The sequence below is a fragment of the Saccostrea echinata genome, unplaced genomic scaffold, assembly GCF_033153115.1.
Source record: "Saccostrea echinata isolate AGI-Se365-2 ecotype Australia unplaced genomic scaffold, CSIRO_AGI_Sech_v1 ptg000033l, whole genome shotgun sequence".
Lineage (NCBI taxonomy): Eukaryota > Metazoa > Mollusca > Bivalvia > Ostreida > Ostreidae > Saccostrea > Saccostrea echinata.
In genome coordinates, this window is record NW_026889782.1 from 21,108,046 (window position 1) to 21,126,983 (window position 18,938).

The following is an 18,938-nucleotide window of genomic DNA, read 5'->3' on the forward strand; positions in this document are numbered from 1 at the left end:
TCCAAGGAAAATATTTCCATTTTTATCCGGTTTTAAAATTTGTTTATTTTTGGAAAAAATGGAACCATCCTTTAAGGTTTAAAAGGTATATTTGAAATTCTTAATTCAATAAGTTATACATCTTTTTATAAAATCTTTTATTTCTGATCATTTTTAAGAAAACTTTTATCAAAGAAAATGATTTTATGTCGCAACAATTTATACTTAACGTTTAGGAAGAAGTGTTGTTATAGCTAGACAAGTCTGTTCCAACCTAGCAACAGACGAATCCAAGTGCAAACACAAATACATTGGGAGCATATCGACTTATTATACTTGGAAGTTAAAATTCAAATATATAAGCAAAATGGTGAGTATTTAAGTAGTAATCAAACATTTTAATGGTGACTCTTTTATGGTATTATTCCTAAACGAATATTTTGCATTTAAAATGCCTTTTTATGGAATTATTTGCGAAAATGGGGTGCAACGTGAGATTTCTCCATGTTTGAACAAATTTCATTTCAACACAAACCTTTGCAGAATATACACCACATTCAAATCAAATGTTCAGATACTGCACTGTATTATCAGTGAGGATTTAATCCGATTATTCTCAAGCAATGCTTCAGCATGAAATTGAAGTTTTGATTCATTAATAACAGAAGCATGATAAGTTATCTAGATATATGTCAGTGTAAATAGTATAAACTTATTCTATCATGGAGATTAATTTGCACACTGCGTTTTTAGACAACAGTGCGTCGAGCCCTAACAGGAGGGGCAAGAGAGAGGCAGTTAGAAAATATGAGAAGACAAGAAGATTATCGGGAAGACACAATTCGTCGCTTACATGAGGAGAAACGACTCGAGGCAAATATGAGCAATGAGGAACGTATATCGGAGAAACGCTTTATCAGGCGAACCATGATGGAGCAGAAAGAGAGAGAAATGGAGGAGGCAATCCTAAAGGTTAAATCACTCAAATAAACTTCAAACCAAACTTTAAATGCATCAAATTCAATAAATACATTTGTGAAAAACAGTATCTTTGTATTTCTGTGTCTGTGGAGTATTGATTTAGATAATTGTTTACACTGTGTGATTTTCTTGCTCCTTTTTGAAAGCTTTGCTATAGAAATCCTAGGATAAGGTACAATAAACTTGTATTAGGTCACTCTCGGATCACTTGAATAAATGAATGCAGAAATTGTAAAATGTTCATTGCTAAATATTTTAGGCCCAAAGAGATCGCCTGATCAGAGAAGAACAAATGCTACACGAAGAAAGGCTGGCTGCAGAGCTGGAGAAACGGAAATTAGATTCCATTAGGGATGAGAAAATGAGACAACAGATCCGAGAAACAAGGTATTTTATTAAAATCATGTTTACTTAACATACATTTTAAGATGTAACAATTTGAAAAAGCCTTGAGAGGTTCTTTTCCAACACATTCATGTAGTAAGTGTCCATTTATTTTTTGCTTTTAAAATTTGAAATATAAAAGTTTCTATAACAGTATTTTTGATAATGAGAGAGAGAGAGAGAGAGCAATTTAGATTTTTTAAAAATTGAAAGAAATGTAGATCAATTACACATAAATATTTTTTCTTCTCATCAAAAGTTGTAAGGATAGTTGAAAAAAAAATGCATTCCAGTTAGTGTCAACTGTGTGGCACATTTGTAAAAAATTTTGGTGTTTACCCAGAAAAAAAAAATCATGTTATATTTCTTTTTTTACAAGTTTAAAGATATGAAAATGTTACATTAATGTTGCTTTCCTTTTTTGTACAGTCTAGAGTTGAGGGAGCTAGAGGCTAAGTTACGATCAGCTTATATGAACAAAGAAAGAACAGCCCAGATAGCAGAAAAAGAAGCCCTTAAGTTCGACAAAATGGTATTGTTTTTTTACAACTTACCTAATTTTGCAGAATTGTCAATATAACACTTGTATCAGAACATTCATAAAGAAGAATTCTTTTTATACCTAAAGTGTATCTATTTATCTGAATGTGTGCTTTCAGTCTTGTTCAGTGTATCTTTGAATTGTTGACTTATAAATATTGCTTTGTGTTGGTTATTATTTTTTTTTTAACATTTACTCCACCATATTTTAAAATCTTCTTAGAAACGGGATTCAGAGATTGCCCATGAAATGAAACTGCAACACGATCGTGCAGAAGAGGCCGAGAGACAGAGAGAGATCGAGAAATACCGAGAACAGATCCGCTATCAACAGGAACTGGAACGGCAGTTAGAGGAGCAGGAACAAAAGAAACAACAGGCCTACGAAGAGTTCCTCAAGGAGAAACTCATGATAGACGAGATCGTACGCAAGATCTACGAGGAGGATCAAAGGTTAGTAGGTGTGGAGGAGAGAAGTTTTTCTTTTGCAATTAAACATTTTTGAGATTTGAATAAAAATTTTATGTGCATTTTGAATACATTTTTATTGTCTTTTTTATGCATATAACATGTGATCAATTATTGAAAAAAATTCTCTTGCATTCAATGTTTATGATAGAGAATGTTGCTGCTGTGGTTTTATCTTGATACAAGTGCCTGCTAACTCATTAGTATAAGAAAATTTTATTTAAATTTTGGTTTTATAACTTATTTCATAAATATGAAAAAATAAATCCATCTAATAAAAGAAAATCTGTATAATTTACACTGAAATATCAACATCCACCAATTGAAAGATATTTTTGACGTGAAATGACTAGATTCACATTATGTCTGACTGTTAATCAGGGAGAGAGAACTTACAATGTCCAAGAAGAAGGCCACCCAGAGGTACATCCAGGAATTCAAACAAGCCCGGGAGGAATGGAAGGTCCTGGAGAAAGAGAGAATGGAAGAGGAGAATCGCAAAATTCTACAGTTCTCCAAACTACAGGAGGAGAGAGAGAATGCCAGAATGGAGAGCAAGAAACAGAAAGAAGAGGCAATGGCCAGAGTACAGCACGCGGTAAGTGGGCTTTTGTTGGTGGCTTACCAAGATAAGGGAGGTAATTATACTCTGCAAGTCTAGGAGCAAAGGGATATTGATGATGTACATGTATTTATGTTTGCATGAAAATGTCTTGAGTAGTTGATAAACAACTCATAGGAAGTTTGTTGGAGGAGGGGAGGGGGGGGGGGGGGAGAGAGGTTGCTCATGGGTGCTTTTTACAAATAAATATTTGAAAAAATGATCTTTTTAAAAACTCAGCAGGATTTGTCAAATAAATGCTTATATTTTTCAAAACTTCTTCAAAATATACTTAAATACAGTTCTAGTTAAAGGGAGATAATTGTACATTTACCTTGCTCTTCTATGAAAGTATGAAACTCTAACAGCAAATGTTTGATTATTTCTAGTTGGCAGAAGACATTTCTGCCAAGGAAGCGGCCCGGGAGGAGATGGAGAGGATCCGACTGGAGCTGTACCTCGAGGAGCAGGAGGAGAAAGAGAGGCAGAAAGAAAGGGTAGGTGGATCTAAATGTTGAGTACAAAAGGGTAGGTGGATCTATAAGTTAGAGTGAAAAAGGTGTGGTTCTTTGTTGGTTGTCAGTTCAATGTTTTTATGAACCCTGAATCTGAATTAAATGTTAGATACTCTGACAAACTACTGTAAATTGTCTTTAAAATGAAAATGATTGGAATTTTAAGTGAAAGAGAAAATGTGTTTGTGGCATTTTAGAACTATACTGTTACATGTAGATGAAAATAATTTGATGTGATACATATATATCACAGCAACTTTTCATGTAACTTTTATGTACATAATACAGCTTTTTAATTCCTGTCAAGTCAGTTTATTATATTGTAAGTAGAGTGTACTTCATTCCTGTAATTTTGTGTAACAGGAGGAGATGGAGAAGAGAATTCGCCAGAGACTGGAGTTACAGAGTACACACGCCCAACAGATGCACTTCAAGAATCTCCGCAGGAAAGCTGAGGAGGACGAAGAGGAGGAATTCAGGCAACAGGTAAAGGGGGACTACTCTGTCTAGTGGTATATGTAACGGGTAAAGGGGGGCTACTCTGTCTAGTTATAACAGGTAAAGGGGACTACTCTGTCTAGTGGTATATGTAACGGGTAAAGGGGGGCTACACTGTCTAAGTATAACAGGTAAAGGGGACTACTCTGTCTAGTGTATATGTAACTAGTAAAAGGGGGCTACTCTGTCTAGGTATAACAGGTAAAGGGGGACTACTCTGTCTTAAGTAATGGGTAAAGGGGGACCACTCTGTCTAGATATAACAGGTAAAGGGGAACTACTCTGTCTTAAGTAATAGGTAAAGGGGGACTACTCTGTCTAGTGGTATAAATAACAGATAAAGGGGGGCTACTCTGTCTAGTGGTATAAATAACAGGTAAAGGGGGACAACTCTGTTTAGTTTGTTGTATAAGTAACAGGTAAAGGAGGGCTACTCTGTCTAGTGGTATAAAAAACAGGTAAAGGGGGACTACTCTGTCTAGTGGTATAAAAAACAGGTAAAGGGGGACTACTCTGTCTAGTGGTATAAATAACAGGTAAAGGGGGACTACTCTGTCTAGTGGTATAAAAAACAGGTAAAGGGGGACTACTCTGTCTAGTGGTATAAGTAACATGTAAAGGAGGGGGGCTACTCTGTCTAGTGGTATAAAAAACAGGTAAAGGGGGACTACTCTGTCTAGTGGTATAAGTAACATGTAAAGGAGGGGGGCTACTCTGTCTAGTTTGTTGTATAAGTAACAGGTAAAGGGGGACAACTCTGTGTTGTTTGTTGCATGAGTAACAAGTGAAGGGGGACAACTCTAACTCTATGTAGCTTTTTTTTAATTTTAAGAGGATTTACATGTCATCTTAAAGTGAAGATACAAGGAGTTCAATATTAGGAGTCTTTTCATTTTGGAAATTAGAAATTGCACTAGAAAAGAAGAAAATAATTTAAATTTTATTTTAGAAATGAACTAACATTTTTTTTTATAAAGTTTAGAAGAGGGTGTTTGAATACACCCCCCCCCCCCCACAAAAAAAAATCATCAAAGTTAAAAAAAATTACTCATTAGGAACAATTTCTATATTAATAATAGCAATGTTTGTTACATGCATTATTTCTGCTTAAATTTATAATTCTTTAAAAATGTTGTTTTCAGAAGATTCAAAGCAAAATGATCTCTGAAATAATATAAACCATAATCAAAAGAATTAATTTTAAAGGGCTCTCTTTTACATTGTTTACAGTTCTTACTGAAAAATTGTAAGGCCAAAAAAAATTAATCAATAGTTTCTCAGGCACTGCCACATCAGGTCAGAAACTGCTGCACTGATCAATTTTATTGACAGATTATTAAGAAGGGAAATAACTCAATTTTCTATTTTTCCAAGTTGAAAAAGAAAATTGAGTTATTCCCCTTTTCCTAAATGCGTTTTTATTAGATAAACAATATATTTCTTGTTAATAAGGTAATTTATGGAATAACTTTTAAACAAAGGTTTGAAATAACATTATTTAAAGTTGAATACATACATGTATTATAATTAGTGTAAGAGAAAAGAAAAGTTAGAATCAATTGATATCATCATTTTGTTGATCAACTGATGAAAAAAAGATGTAACACCTTAAAAAAATCCTTCATGCTGCATTAAATGTGGAAATTTTTGGCCTGAGAAACTATTAATTAATTTTTTGGTGCCTAAATAGGAGATATTTATTCAAAGTATTCATACACAAAAAAAGGGGAAATCAAATTTGATTGATCATTACTATAAACATGGCAAATTTTATCATTTTTAGATGATGGCCAAATTTGCAGAGGATGATCGCATAGAACAAATGAATGCCAACAAGCGGCGCATGAAGCAGTTAGAACACAAGCGAGCGGTGGAGAAGCTAATCGAGGACCGTAAGGCACAGTTTGCTGCTGACCGCGAAAGAGAACTCGAGGAACGCCGCGAGGAGGAGAGGATGGAGGCCTTCAGGAAACAGATCATAGAGGAAGAAAGACAGAAACTCCTCAGGGAACACGCCATGAGACTTCTAGGGTACCTGCCAAAGGTAAGAAATGGTAGTAATGAGGGTTAAAGGTCATAAGAATGGTTCAAAAGCCATGCAAAATGTTTAGGTTATCTGCTGAAGGTAAAAGATGATGGTTTTGAGAGTTAATATAAAGGTCAAAAGAATGGTCCAACATGGAAGTAGAAAGGCATGCAGTGTAAAGTTTTGAGAATTTAGAAAGAGCATAAGTGGGAAAACTTCTGTGTATCATGAGAAAAGTCATTTTGCTTTTGCTGGGTGTTAAGAATTTATCTAAATAGAATAGAGATGTTTGTTGTAGAAACTCAAATGCAAATGACATCAAGTGTATTTAAATGTATTGGAAACTTCTTACATTCAAGCTTATTGATTAAATCCAATCAGCTATCTGTATAATAATGTATACATACATTTATTAGCAAAACATTGATTTATAAAACATCTATAATAAAAGCTCCATTTTTTATCCACAGGGTGTGATCAGAGATTCTGGAGATCTAAGCATGCTAGGACAAGATTTCAAGGAGGCATATAGCAAGCGTCAAATTGATCCATTTGATGACGAAGCATGGGACCAGCGTCGGTAGGGAATCGACCAATCAAATTAGGCAACTGTGATAATGAATTATTTTAACCAATGCCGTCCATAATCACACTGCTGTATGACTTGTTTATGGTAGAATGTAAAATTTTAATTTTTATGGATTGTCAAGTGATGTTACTATTTTACAGCAGTGGAGGGAATTCCATTTTTTACTGTGATCTGTTTTCATACAGAGAATTATCAAGAATGCATGTGTGAGAGAATGTGAAAGTGTTATGAATGAGAGACTTCAATGTGACATTATTTAAAGTCTTGTTTTGCCAAGGAAATACAATGGTCATATAATGTTTAAATGGTCCCAAGATACATGTACATCATGTACATGTATATTGCATTTCATGAGATGTGTATTAATTTTGTATATTCTGCTATGCAGGTTCTTCTCTGACTTTTATTGTAAATACATGTATTATGAATGAGTAGGGCATTACAAAGAAGTGATGCTCAATATTACTCCATGAAGTGCTAAGATCTGTTGATAATGCCAAAGATTTTCCTGTTTAGGATAAATCTAACAATGTACATGTATGAGAAAAAAAATGGAAGAAGATTATTTATTCCCACAATTCCTTGTTTTATACTCTGTTGTTTTTATCGTTAGCCAGATAGTATTTAATTAAAGTGTTCTGTATTTCATAGGGTTCAAAACTGATATTCTTTTGTAAAAATCATGCCATTTGAAAAGTAAAATGACTTCTGTGAAAATTAAAAGAGGGGGAAAAAATTGTAGTTTTCTTTATTTCAAGAAATAAATAAATTAACTGTTTTATTCATGCCTTGTCAAAAATATACTTTAAGCTTAGTATGATCTTCAGGAAAATTCGTAGGTGAGTTAAGGCTAGGTATAGGCATTTTTATGCAAATAAACTAATTAAAATGCTGAAGGACTATATCTATTATATAGAGAAAGTTAAAATGTATTGTCTAATAGATACTTGGTACCCACAACATGAGATAGCCAGTACACATTATGACGTCATATTATGACATCATTGTTCTTTACAACACAAGATTATAATGGACATCAACAAAAACGCTTCGGCGCAAGGTCATGCTGTATTTTATTTAACTGAAACAAGGTATATTTAGAAGCAAAATATTCCAAAGATTGCTGGTATTGCTGCACAAATATCAACAGCTCAGTTGTATAATTTCTATTCAAAAAGTTTTAAGTTGAATCTGGGTAAAAATGTTCCGTCCGGTATATTAAGTTTTCTCAAATTCTGATCAAATGATAAAATGCCTAGGATTTGTGCAGCTGTTTTATTAATCTATTGAATATTCTTCTTAGCGTTATACAATTTTAATGTAAAATTAAATAGGGTAATCCCTTGCGCCGAAGCTGTTTTGTTGATGTGTTTTATTGCCTCCAGTAGGTAAGAACAATGACGCCATAATGTGTACTGGCTATAACATATCGCTGGTACTAAGTATGCATAAGAAAATAATTCAAAACTTTCTCTGAATAATAAATATACTTCTTATGCATTTTTATTAGCTCATTTGCATAGAAACGCCTATACCTAGCCTTAACTCACATGCATTGGAAGTTTTTTTGTGTAAAGGTCAAATGATGGAGACCTCAACAGACAACATCTACAAACCTTAATTAAGATATGCTTATTGACTTGGAATCCATTTACCAGTAGAGGGTCTAAAAAGAATGATTACTTGTTGTATATTCTACCAGGACAAAAAATAATTACATTTCACTTGACCTTAACAATGTAGACATGTTGACAGTTGTGACAGATACTGAATATGTAGTGTAAACCAACTTTCATTTGCATGAGAGAAATACCAGCAAGTGTTGCAACATTCTTTTACATATAATGCAAAACTCTATCGCCCTCAAATTTTTTTTATTTATTTATTTTTTTTTTTGTACTAATTAACATGTATTTATGTAGAATTCTCCTCATTTGCAAAAATATTGATTTTCTTAAACCATCTCAATTTTAAGGGAAAACAACATTTAATGAAAAGGGCTAATTAGCTCTACAAGGTTTTCTGTGCTTGGTGTAAATTTAATATAATAGTGGATCAGAGGCAAATAGTTTTGAACTGCAATTTTGATGACTTGCCCAAGGCATTTTTCGTACATTGTAGTGACATCATAAACTCATCTATTGTTAGCAAATGGTTCTAATCCAATCCTCTCCTCCTTCAAAAGGAACAAGTATTCTGAGAGTATTGCATTAGCAATACTAGTCCCCTACCGGTAATTTAATCTGGTTCCCGCTAAAAATTGAAAATGCCAAAATTCCATCAAAAATCAATGAAGCGGAACAAAATGCAAACTTGATCTATATCTCATCAAGGTAAAGTCACATACCAAAAATTAGCTCAATATCTGCAAGCGTTTAGAAAAAAATTGGGGAAAACCCTGAATAATTTAAAAGGTCGTAATTCCGTCAAAATTCATTGAAGTGGAACAAAATGCAAACTTGATCTGTAACTCATCAAGATTCACTCATGTTCCAAAAATCAGCTCAATATCTGCGCGTTTAGAAAAAAAGTGCGGAAAACCAAGTGGGACAGACAGACAGACGGACGGCTAGACAGACGGACGGACAGACTCAGAGGAAATCTATAGTCCCCTCCGTTTTCACTGGTAGGGGACTAATAAGCTGTTATGAAAGGAATATGCTCAAGAGCAAAGTACAAACTTAAAGAAATCCATAATGCAGTAACTCATGATTATATTCTACAAAAGAATACTGTGTATTTAGTGGTGTAAATGCACAATAGGACCATTAGGTATGTGTATGTCCATCAGGAATAAAAGTCATCCAGACAGGGCTGTGATCTTTAGTAAATTCTCACAAGTTATCTTTCTTTGCCTAGTTATGAAATTTTAACCACCTTGTACACCTGCATCACACAAGACAAACAAAGGGGCCAAATTTCAATAAAAATATTAAATTAATATATGCCATAAACTCTCATCAAAGAGTAGGAAAAGATGGAGTTGATATTTAAGACCTCTTGCTTATTATTGAATTGCACAGATGAACCAAGTGTAATTTAAGGTTTAATCCCATATTCCACTTATGGGTGACTCCATCCCCCTCCCACCATTTCATACATGTACATGTCTAAGAATTATTCACAATAAATGTAAGAAATTTGTGGCACTATGGACAAGATTAATCCTAAATGTTAAAAACCATCCTCTTAGCTTTGAGAATTAAAAGCATGGAATGAAAGCAACCAATGTCATTATGAATGAAATGTTAAGATAAGGAACAGTGATGATATACTGAAAAATCTATTCAGACAATACAAATTATGAGCAAAGCTGACATGGACTTCTGAAAACAGGTGGGATCAGATGGAGGAGTAAGCATCCCCTGTCAACTGGTTACACCAGCCCTGTGCTCCGTGTCATGTTTAGGTAAACGTACAAAACCATGGACAACCTCTTAATGTTTTAGAGGTCAGTGTTTGCTCTGCTCTAAAATTTGTATTGTTTAATGGACTTTCGAGCTTGAATACTGTTCGTTATCTCCATACACTTCATTTGTCAAACTACATATAGATACAGGTGATCAGATTCAAAACAGAAACCCACAAAACATGACATGGATTGTTTTATATTTTTATTATTTGATCTACAGGAGTACATGATAAGGCAAATGGTGTCCTTAAAATCAAACATTTCAATCAGGTAATTAATTCAATTATTTTAATTTTAGACAAATTTTGATTGGTCAGTTGTATATATAAATTTGCATAAAATATATAGTATAGATATGTCAATACACATCTAGTGTACAGTAATATTGCTCCAAATATGAAAAGTTCCAAAGTAAATAAAGTAATGCAATTCTGTACTATACTCTCTCCTGCCTTTGACAAGATTAAGATTGATCGACATTAAGGGAGAATGACCATCTAAGAGAGGTAACTCTAAAATGTTTCCTACATGAAAGTTGAGTGAAATGTATCAATTTTTGCCTCATATGGTATACATTTGCCTGAATTTTTCTTAAATCTCCATTTTCTGTTTTAAAAATGTCAATAAATGAATTACAGAAAATTCCACCCTAATAACCAGTGTTCGTTCTCCCTTAACATGAAAACTATATAAATAAATATTCCAGTTTATATGAAATACTGAAAAGATGTAGACTTATATAGCACTGATTGCCAACTTTAAATATTTTATCTTTATTAAAAATAAACAATGCTTATTCTATTTGAAGGAATTGGTGCAGCTGAAATGTTTTGTGTATGAACATACATGTACTTGGTATGAAGCCGACTCATACATTGACATTCTTAAAAAACCCTTTTCTATATGGAATGCATTTATATAATATTGATTTTCTCACATATACAAAATATTTGCATAAAGACACATCATTTTACACAAGGGAACAAACTGTCAATGACATTTACTGAAACATAGCACTGCATACAATGGAACAAAATTTTCATCCAAACTGATAAATAATAAATGAAATTGATATGTATTCACACTGTAAACCATGTATATGGTCCAAAACATATGACATTATCATTGTTAAAACTGATATGTATTCATCTACCATAAATGCCCTGTTAATTCAAAAGTAAAATAAAAGCAGTGTTGTGAGTTATGTATGCATTGAAATGTATGTATGATTGAAAACTTCACATTGATTTACTTTATCTATACATGTATAATAAAAAAAAAATCCTTGAAACTTAGAGAAGAATCATATTGCTCATAACTTCACAGGCATTTTTTTTTAAAATATCTGTATTAATTTTTCATGAGTTTGAAAAGGAAGAGTAGCTGTGAATAATATGGCACTCGTATGTTATAATACATAATGTATGACTAATCTCCTTCTCAGTTTAGTTCAGATGTGTTATAAAAATCTTAGACTTTATCTAATAAATAATTTAAAAGTCCTTCCTTTCAAAAAGGAAAATTTACTTCAGCACTTTGCATGCAAATTTAAGATTTCATAATGTTTTTCCTTTAAGCACAGTTTTCTTTGCCCCCATGTTATTTTTAGTTACCTCATTTCACACGTCATGCAAACAATTTTGCCCCATTTTAAATTTACCAGAATGAGGTATAATTGTATGCTTTGAATTTGCTTTGTTTTAAATTCACCGACTAGAAACAAGGTTGAAAAGGCAAAAACAAAATGGGAACAAATAATTTCTCTGTACGTATACAGTACTTTTTCTTTGTGTGTGTGTTTGTTTGTAAGTACAGTATTTGATTATCAACATTTTCTCATGAATCATCCATTAAAAAACATACAAACAGACTAACTAAAAAAAAAATCACAGGTACACAAAGCCATTCAAAAATTCAGGTAACTATATACAGTAACATTTAAAATGTGTGATCAAGAATGCATAATTAATTATCAGTTGAATTGAATATATAAAAATTATGCTATATACAAAGCTTTGGGATACGATAATAATAACATACCAAACACAGTACTAGTACATAGATATGAGCAAGAATATATCAATTTAAAAGCTTAATTAACAATCAATGTATAATGACATGTACATCTCAAACCCAAGCCTACAACCATACTAAAATATATGAAATTAATAAATCACATAAAACATACACACACATATATATACATATGGCAACATAAGGACATAAGGTTCGGTCTCATACTTGTTTATACCTCGTAACAAAATGAGGTCAGGAGGAAATATATAACACACCAAAAAAAACATTTAAAACTACAAGAAATTGAGTCGTTCGAGAAAAAAAAATTACAATTTTTGCTAGACATGGACAAAATCTTAATGAAGTGTTCATATCACAGGTTATTGATTGGAGAATTTTTTTGTAACAGTAGGAAGAGAACGCAGGAATATGAAGGTGTGGGCAATGTAACAATAAAATTTTAGTGAACATATATCAGAGAGTGCATATTACTTGATTAATTAGTAAGCAATAAGTCTGTATGAAGTTTTCCTTAATGTAAAATCTTTCTCTGTTCATATATTTTCTTGACTAGTACCGATTACATACATGTAGTTCTCCAAATATGACTATGGCATACTGAGACAATATTTATATTGTATGGTTGTTATATTATAATAGTTCTGTATAATGGCTTTAAGAAAGCTGCTCTAGGTATCATAATTCTCTTTCCTCCTTCATATGAGATTTGAGTTGAATATCAAAAGAAAAAACTAAAAGATTATACACTACGGCAAGCATTCAATATTTCTCACTTTACATCTAAATGACACTAAATTTTAAAAAAAGGGATTTGTAATAAGCGTTATCAAATTCAAGGGTATTTCTTAAAACATTCTATCATTTGAAATCTGAATAGCATTCGCAAATGCTTTATATTTATGAAAGAAATTGAATTGCTTATATTTTGTTCTACTCAGCTTGACAATCATGGCCATAAATTCAACCTGCTCAGCTATTCTACAGAATTAAAGACACTTAAGGAGATGGGAATACCTTACAGAGTTACACTTAAAAAAAATTGTACATATTCACCTCCCCTGTTATTGCTTACTTAGTCCTCTTCGTGCTTTGAGCACGTATGCCGTTTTTATGATTAATTAAAAATTCAACATTTTGGCATTGAAATCTTGGAATGTATTAGTAATATTTTTCATGAGGTCGACCATAGAGAGTAAATAAAAAAAAATTGTCCTGCTCTCTCTGAATTTAAAAAAAGGGGTCAATTTTCAATGTCCTAACAAAGTGAAAAACAGTACCAAAAGGGAATGTATGGTATAGCAATCTTTAACACAGAATAACAAAAATCAAAACTTAAACATTTGATCATAAAGTGATCAGTTACAAGAAATAGAAACATATATAATATGTTATATAAAAATATTCATCTATATACACCGTAAAAAAAATGGATACTATATATATAAAAAGTTTATGTGGACAATGGTTTCCATGGCAACAACAATCCTCATAAATCATCTCGCATTGATTATAGCACAAACAATCAATAACGTCCCTAACACAAGCCAAAAGGAAAATGTCACATGACCCACCGAGTTGACATTTCTCGTTAGGTCGTCCTGAACAAATAACAACTGGTCAATGATATGCATGACCCCATTAGTTGCCCCCTCGTCCATGTGAATAACATTCGCTGATGCTCCTCCAAAGTATATCCTCACATCTAAAAATAGATAAAAATGTATTGCAATAGATTGAATATGTACTGTAGAGGTACTTTATGCTGTGTGGTATATTAATCTATGCTATGTACGCGGTCACAAACTTCCACAGAAATTTGTCCCAGCGTACCGAAAGTACATTAAAGTCATACAGTGGCAGTCTAAGAAATCTGCGTAATCTTCTATCTGTGGATTGAACAGAAATTGTGATTCCGAGAAATTATAATCCCGTGGAAAAAAGTTTGTATACAGTATTCTCAGTCAGTTTGTTTGTCCTTATTACATTATTTTTGGCTGATATCCCCATATAACTGTAAAGTGAACAAAACAAATACAGTAAAATTCAGTTATAATTAAAAGAACTCTCTTAGAGGGACATCTCAGTTTGAAGGAAACTCTCAAGAATACCCTTGAAGACTTTGCAAAATGTTTCTTATTTATTAAGGAATAACTGTCAAGTTTTTTTGTTTTTGATGTGATCAATCAGTTTGCTTATGTGATAATTTGCATAAATGCCGAAGTCATTATAAAACAAAATAATAAATCCAGACAGTTTTTCCTTATATATGCATTTTTACCTAATCCTTATAAATTCAATAAAATATTTTTATTCAATAATAAGAAATCCCTGCAGGTCCGGCCCAGTGTATAGCTAAGCAACATACAGCAAGGCAGTATGCAGTTCTGACACATGCTAAGCAAATGGCTTTATGAAGATATAAAGCTATTACCTCATTTGTACCATAGCTTTATCTCGGACAAAGCATTTGAAAATATAAACAAAATATTTTTACTGTACATATACTACATTTGCCCCCAAACTGACCCTAAGTTTCTTACTTTGAAGCTTTCTTTCAGAATTCAAAATGTTTAGTTTACACACATTTTTCCCCTTTAGAGTATGCTTTATTGCATGCTTCAATAATTTCTCAGAGGCTGACTGAGATTTATGCCCTTTTATTTTCATGTGAAGTTTTGATACGCAGGATCTATTTAAAAGGTGTGAGCAAATATCAACAAAGAGTATCAGAGGAATAATTACATGTAACTATGTATCTGTTATCATAGACATTTATTCCTCTGTCATGTTCATACAGTAATTCGCTGATTTAACAACAGTGTAACATTGATATATCTTGAAGATTTTAATATCTAGAACATGATTATGTCAGATACAGTTGGAAGTGTCCAAACCTCTTTTACTAAGCAACCTCAACATCTCAAATCCTAGAATAGTTTTTTTTTTTCCCAGGGCCCCAGGAAGTCTGAGATTTTGACATGTGACTGTATAATTACCTCTGTCATTTGTTTTAGTGAGACTAATTGTTTCACCATTCAGCATCTGCATCTGGTGGTTTCCATTTCCCATTTTTTCTATATAAATTCGTCCACGAACAATAAGCCGTTTAAACAACTGAAAAAGAATTACTTTACATCCTTAAAAACTTCTTCACTCTTGAATCATTAACAAAACACTTTACAGATACATATATTAATTTTTGTTGCATTGAATAAAAAATTACCATTAATTATAAAACAGAAATTAATAAAAATTTTAATGCTTTTATAAGGTTTTAAATTGCAAAATATATGACCTACACTACGAGGGGCAATCAGAAAATAATGCAAGTAATGTTATTCCATAGGTTTCCTTAGTAGGTGACCAATATCAATGTCACGCACGGGTAGATACATTCATAACCTGTATCTGTCTAAAATTTCTCTTCGTTTTACTCACTGTTTCAATATATTAATACAAAAGAAGGAGGGGTAGTTGTACATACTGACCATTTTCTCCCAGTGATATGAAAACTACAGTGAAGGCTGAAATAAGGACCTATATAAAAGTGAGAGGCATTCTTGATATACCTGCAAAAGTCATTTTAAATGAAATTTGTCAGATTTATGGAGATTCTGCCGTTTCATTAAGCACAGTTTGTCGCTGGTTGAAAAAGTTCAAGAATGGCGTAGAGGTCGTTAAAGATTCCTCAAGGCCAGGGCGACCAAAGACAGCTGTTACTGATGGAAACGTAAACAAATGGTAGAGGAGGATGGTAGATATACTTTATAAATATATCGCTAGTGTTGTTGGGATCTCATCAGCAAAGGTACATGACATTTTGACAAAGCACCTCAACCTAGTACGTAAAATATGTGCACGATGGATACTGCATCTCTTGACACCAGAACAAAAGTCAATGCGTTTAAAATTTGCCAGAAAACTTTTTAAAATATATCAAAACTGTGACAGGAGAAAGTTTGCTGACTTGCTAACAGGTGACGAAACTTGGATATACTTTTTTGAACCGCAAAGAAAAATTAACAATATGATGTGGGTTAAAAAGAATAGTGAGCATCTTGTCAATGCAGAAAGGTGTCAGAGTGCTAAGAAAATTTTGTATGCTATTTTCTTTAATTCTAGTGGCCCAGTTGTGCAAATTCCAACTCCGCAAGGTCGAGGTATCTCTGGACATTTTTACAAAAATAATGTACTGAAAAAAATTTAAAAAGCTTATGAAAAGAACATCAAGCTCATTCATGACAATGCCCCCGCTCATAAGAGTAATTAAAATAGTTCAAAGTTTTTTGAAGGATGAAAAGGTTGTTCAGCTTCCCCATCCCCCATATTCTCCCGACCTTAGTCCCTGTGACTTTTTTTCTATTTCCTAGACTTAAAAAAATGTTATCTGGATGCCGATATACTTCGCGCAGTGCAGTTGGTAGTGCTGTTTATCAGTGCTTAGACAGTATTCCAAGGGAAGACTACCTAGGGGCTTTCAAATCATGGGTATGCAGATTGCAAAAGTGTGTGAATGTGAAAGGGGGTTACTTTGAAGGATTAAACTAGTTTACATTTTGATATCTATTGTTCTTTTTATTTTTTTGATATACTTGCAGAATTTTCTGATCGTCCCTCGTATCACAATTAGAAGTTTTTCTGTGTTTTTATATACAATTTTGTAAATTATGAACTGTTCAACATAGGTGGTTTACATTAACAACATGACGTTTATATAAAAAAGATTTTTTTTTTTTACTTTTGATAACTTGCATAAAAATCATCTTCCTGGAAGTTTAACAAAAATTCTAATTACTTTGCTAGGGGTCAGTGAGAATCTTGTAATTTTTTTTCACTTACATATTGAAATCTTGGTGTGTCTCTCATGACTCTATTTCCATTAAGCGACACTGAAAAGTAGTCAATAGCACTCGAATTGGGAACAAAGACTGTGAATTCGCACGCCACAGTGGTCGATCCGCAGTACCCCATATCGTAGTCGGAGGAACTCTGTGATCCTGTATTCATGCCATTCAGCATGTTGCACGGATACGTGTTGCACGGACTTTTGTTGGCATTGCTTGGATCGCTGCAGTAACTCACATACTGACACTGGGTTGTTGATCCTCCATTACAACTCAAGCATTGCTGGGAGTTTGCGTATTGGGGCTGGGAGCAGTAAGCAGGGCAGTTAGATCCTGACGTACACATGGCCGAGTTACAAGGATACTGATTTGCATACTGGGACTGTGAACAATATGTTGGACAGGTTGTTCCCCCTCCAGTGTTGGTATTGGCACACACAGCAGTATTACATGGATATTGGTTCTGGTAATTCGCCTGGGCACAATAAGTGGGACACGTGGTGGAACCAGTATTTGTCTGACACTGTGCTGTATTACAGGGGTACTGGTTCTGATACTGGGCCTGGCTACAATAAGTAGGGCAGGTGGTTCCCTGGTTAGTGAGCACGGCTGATCCGTAATTTGGAGGATAGCCATAAATTTCGAAGCTACACTTCTCTGCTGTGAATCTACGGTCCGTCAGGTAGTTCTTTAGTCCCACTCTTCTCATGTAGTCATATGTACGCCTACAATTTAAGAATGTGAAAGATACTAAAACTAAAGGTTCTGAAACACAGTCATATCATAAAGAGAACTATCAATATGTCATTAAGGTCTAATATTTTTGTCATTCACTCAGGCATGTAGTGGTTATTGATCATCATTGTTTATAACCTAACTGTACTTACAGAAGCCACACGTCATGGCAGATTAACATGGGCAGATCCAGATAGGGAACTCCCAGCACAGAGTCGATGATGTGGACCATGCCGTTAACTGTCTTTATGTCTGGCCGGATCACACGAGCCTTCACATTACCTCCCTGTACCCAGGTTTCTAAAAATTGAAATGACATTGCTTTGTACATTTTTTTCTTAATATAGAAAATATTATTAATGAATGGACAAAGGTTGATGAAAATTCACATCGTTTTCACCTTTTTGAATCTTCTATATTAACATACATATATGAAACAAAATTGCAATTCTAAAATCAAGAGAATATTTTGAATTCAAAGTTTTTGGAGGCTTTTTTGAAAGGGGGGGGGGGGGGGGTGGTCAGATCAGCAGGTTAAAAATTCATCCAATGAATACTCTTTCATACTGGTCTTCTGAAAGTCAAACTACAAGCAACTACTTACCATTTCTTTCATTATAAATGGTTACCCTCTCATTGTTATACATGGTTTGTCTGTATTGACGACTCTCATAGCCGCTCATTGCGGGCAAGGAGGAGATAATAATCGGGTTGTTGGGTACTAAAATATGCAATCGAAGCACCTGAAAAAAAAAAACAATGAAATTATCTGGGATGCATTAAAGATCACAGCAGCTACCCTACTTGCTTTAAGCTAGATATCCAGGTCTACTATAAGAATTAGTAGTTGTCATCGTTACATAACCGCTAGGCTAGTATATTGTTTATAATCATAGCCCTTTGTTCAGTCGTTTCCACTGCAACCTTAAAATGCAGTGATGCTGTTATTGAACTGCTGAAGAACATAGTTACATGAAAGAAAAACAACACCTAAAAACAAGAAATGGATGAAAAGGGGAACAACTCAGTTTTCTTTTCTCAACAAAAAATAGAAAATGGAGTTAACCCCCTTTCAAATGTGTGAATGTCAATATCTGAATAAAATTGATGACTTTTTTTATGGCTTAGAGCTTAGCAAGTCTAGATAGTTACCATATCCACTAATGTCTGATTACTGTTTAAGTTGACCCAGCGTATGTTGGCGATTTTCTGGAAGGCTGTGTCCAGAGGCACGAAGACAGTTACCCCTGAAGGCTGCACCAAGGAATTCCTTACGTTTTCTGTGCCAAGATTTATCAGCTGCTCAAATTTCCTTAAAATAAATATTAA

At 33.5% G+C, this 18,938-nt stretch overlaps 2 protein-coding genes across 2 annotated transcripts in view; one reads left to right on the forward strand and one right to left on the reverse strand.

The window, feature by feature from the left end:
- The first annotated feature begins 237 nt into the window (after positions 1–237).
- LOC133198751 (meiosis-specific nuclear structural protein 1-like) lies at positions 238–7,304 on the forward strand. The gene is made up of 10 exons (XM_061334756.1): positions 238–349; positions 733–951; positions 1,220–1,347; positions 1,774–1,876; positions 2,108–2,337; positions 2,734–2,950; positions 3,343–3,450; positions 3,832–3,954; positions 5,750–6,010; positions 6,463–7,304. Exons 1-10 carry the CDS (start codon positions 347–349, stop codon positions 6,574–6,576), a joined length of 1,506 nt encoding a protein of 501 aa, XP_061190740.1. The 5' UTR covers positions 238–346; the 3' UTR covers positions 6,577–7,304.
- Positions 7,305–10,188: 2,884 nt separating this feature from the next.
- Positions 10,189–18,938, reverse strand: part of LOC133199046 (uncharacterized) — a 29,154-nt gene continuing 20,404 nt past the window's right edge. The window contains exons 8-13 of the mRNA XM_061334936.1: positions 18,762–18,921; positions 18,214–18,352; positions 17,762–17,909; positions 16,870–17,599; positions 15,027–15,144; positions 10,189–13,732 (exon numbers count right to left, since the gene is read on the reverse strand). Coding sequence (XP_061190920.1) covers positions 13,524–13,732; positions 15,027–15,144; positions 16,870–17,599; positions 17,762–17,909; positions 18,214–18,352; positions 18,762–18,921 — 1,504 coding nt within the window. The 3' untranslated portion in view covers positions 10,189–13,523. The remainder of the gene's footprint in view (positions 13,733–15,026; positions 15,145–16,869; positions 17,600–17,761; positions 17,910–18,213; positions 18,353–18,761; positions 18,922–18,938) is intronic.

Excerpts from the sequence above, each read along its gene's own strand:
- LOC133198751 (XM_061334756.1), top strand. Across the intron at positions 952-1,219 it reads TGGAGGAGGCAATCCTAAAG|GCCCAAAGAGATCGCCTGAT; the intron begins GTTAAATCACTC and ends TAAATATTTTAG. Across the intron at positions 2,338-2,733 it reads ATCTACGAGGAGGATCAAAG|GGAGAGAGAACTTACAATGT; the intron begins GTTAGTAGGTGT and ends ACTGTTAATCAG.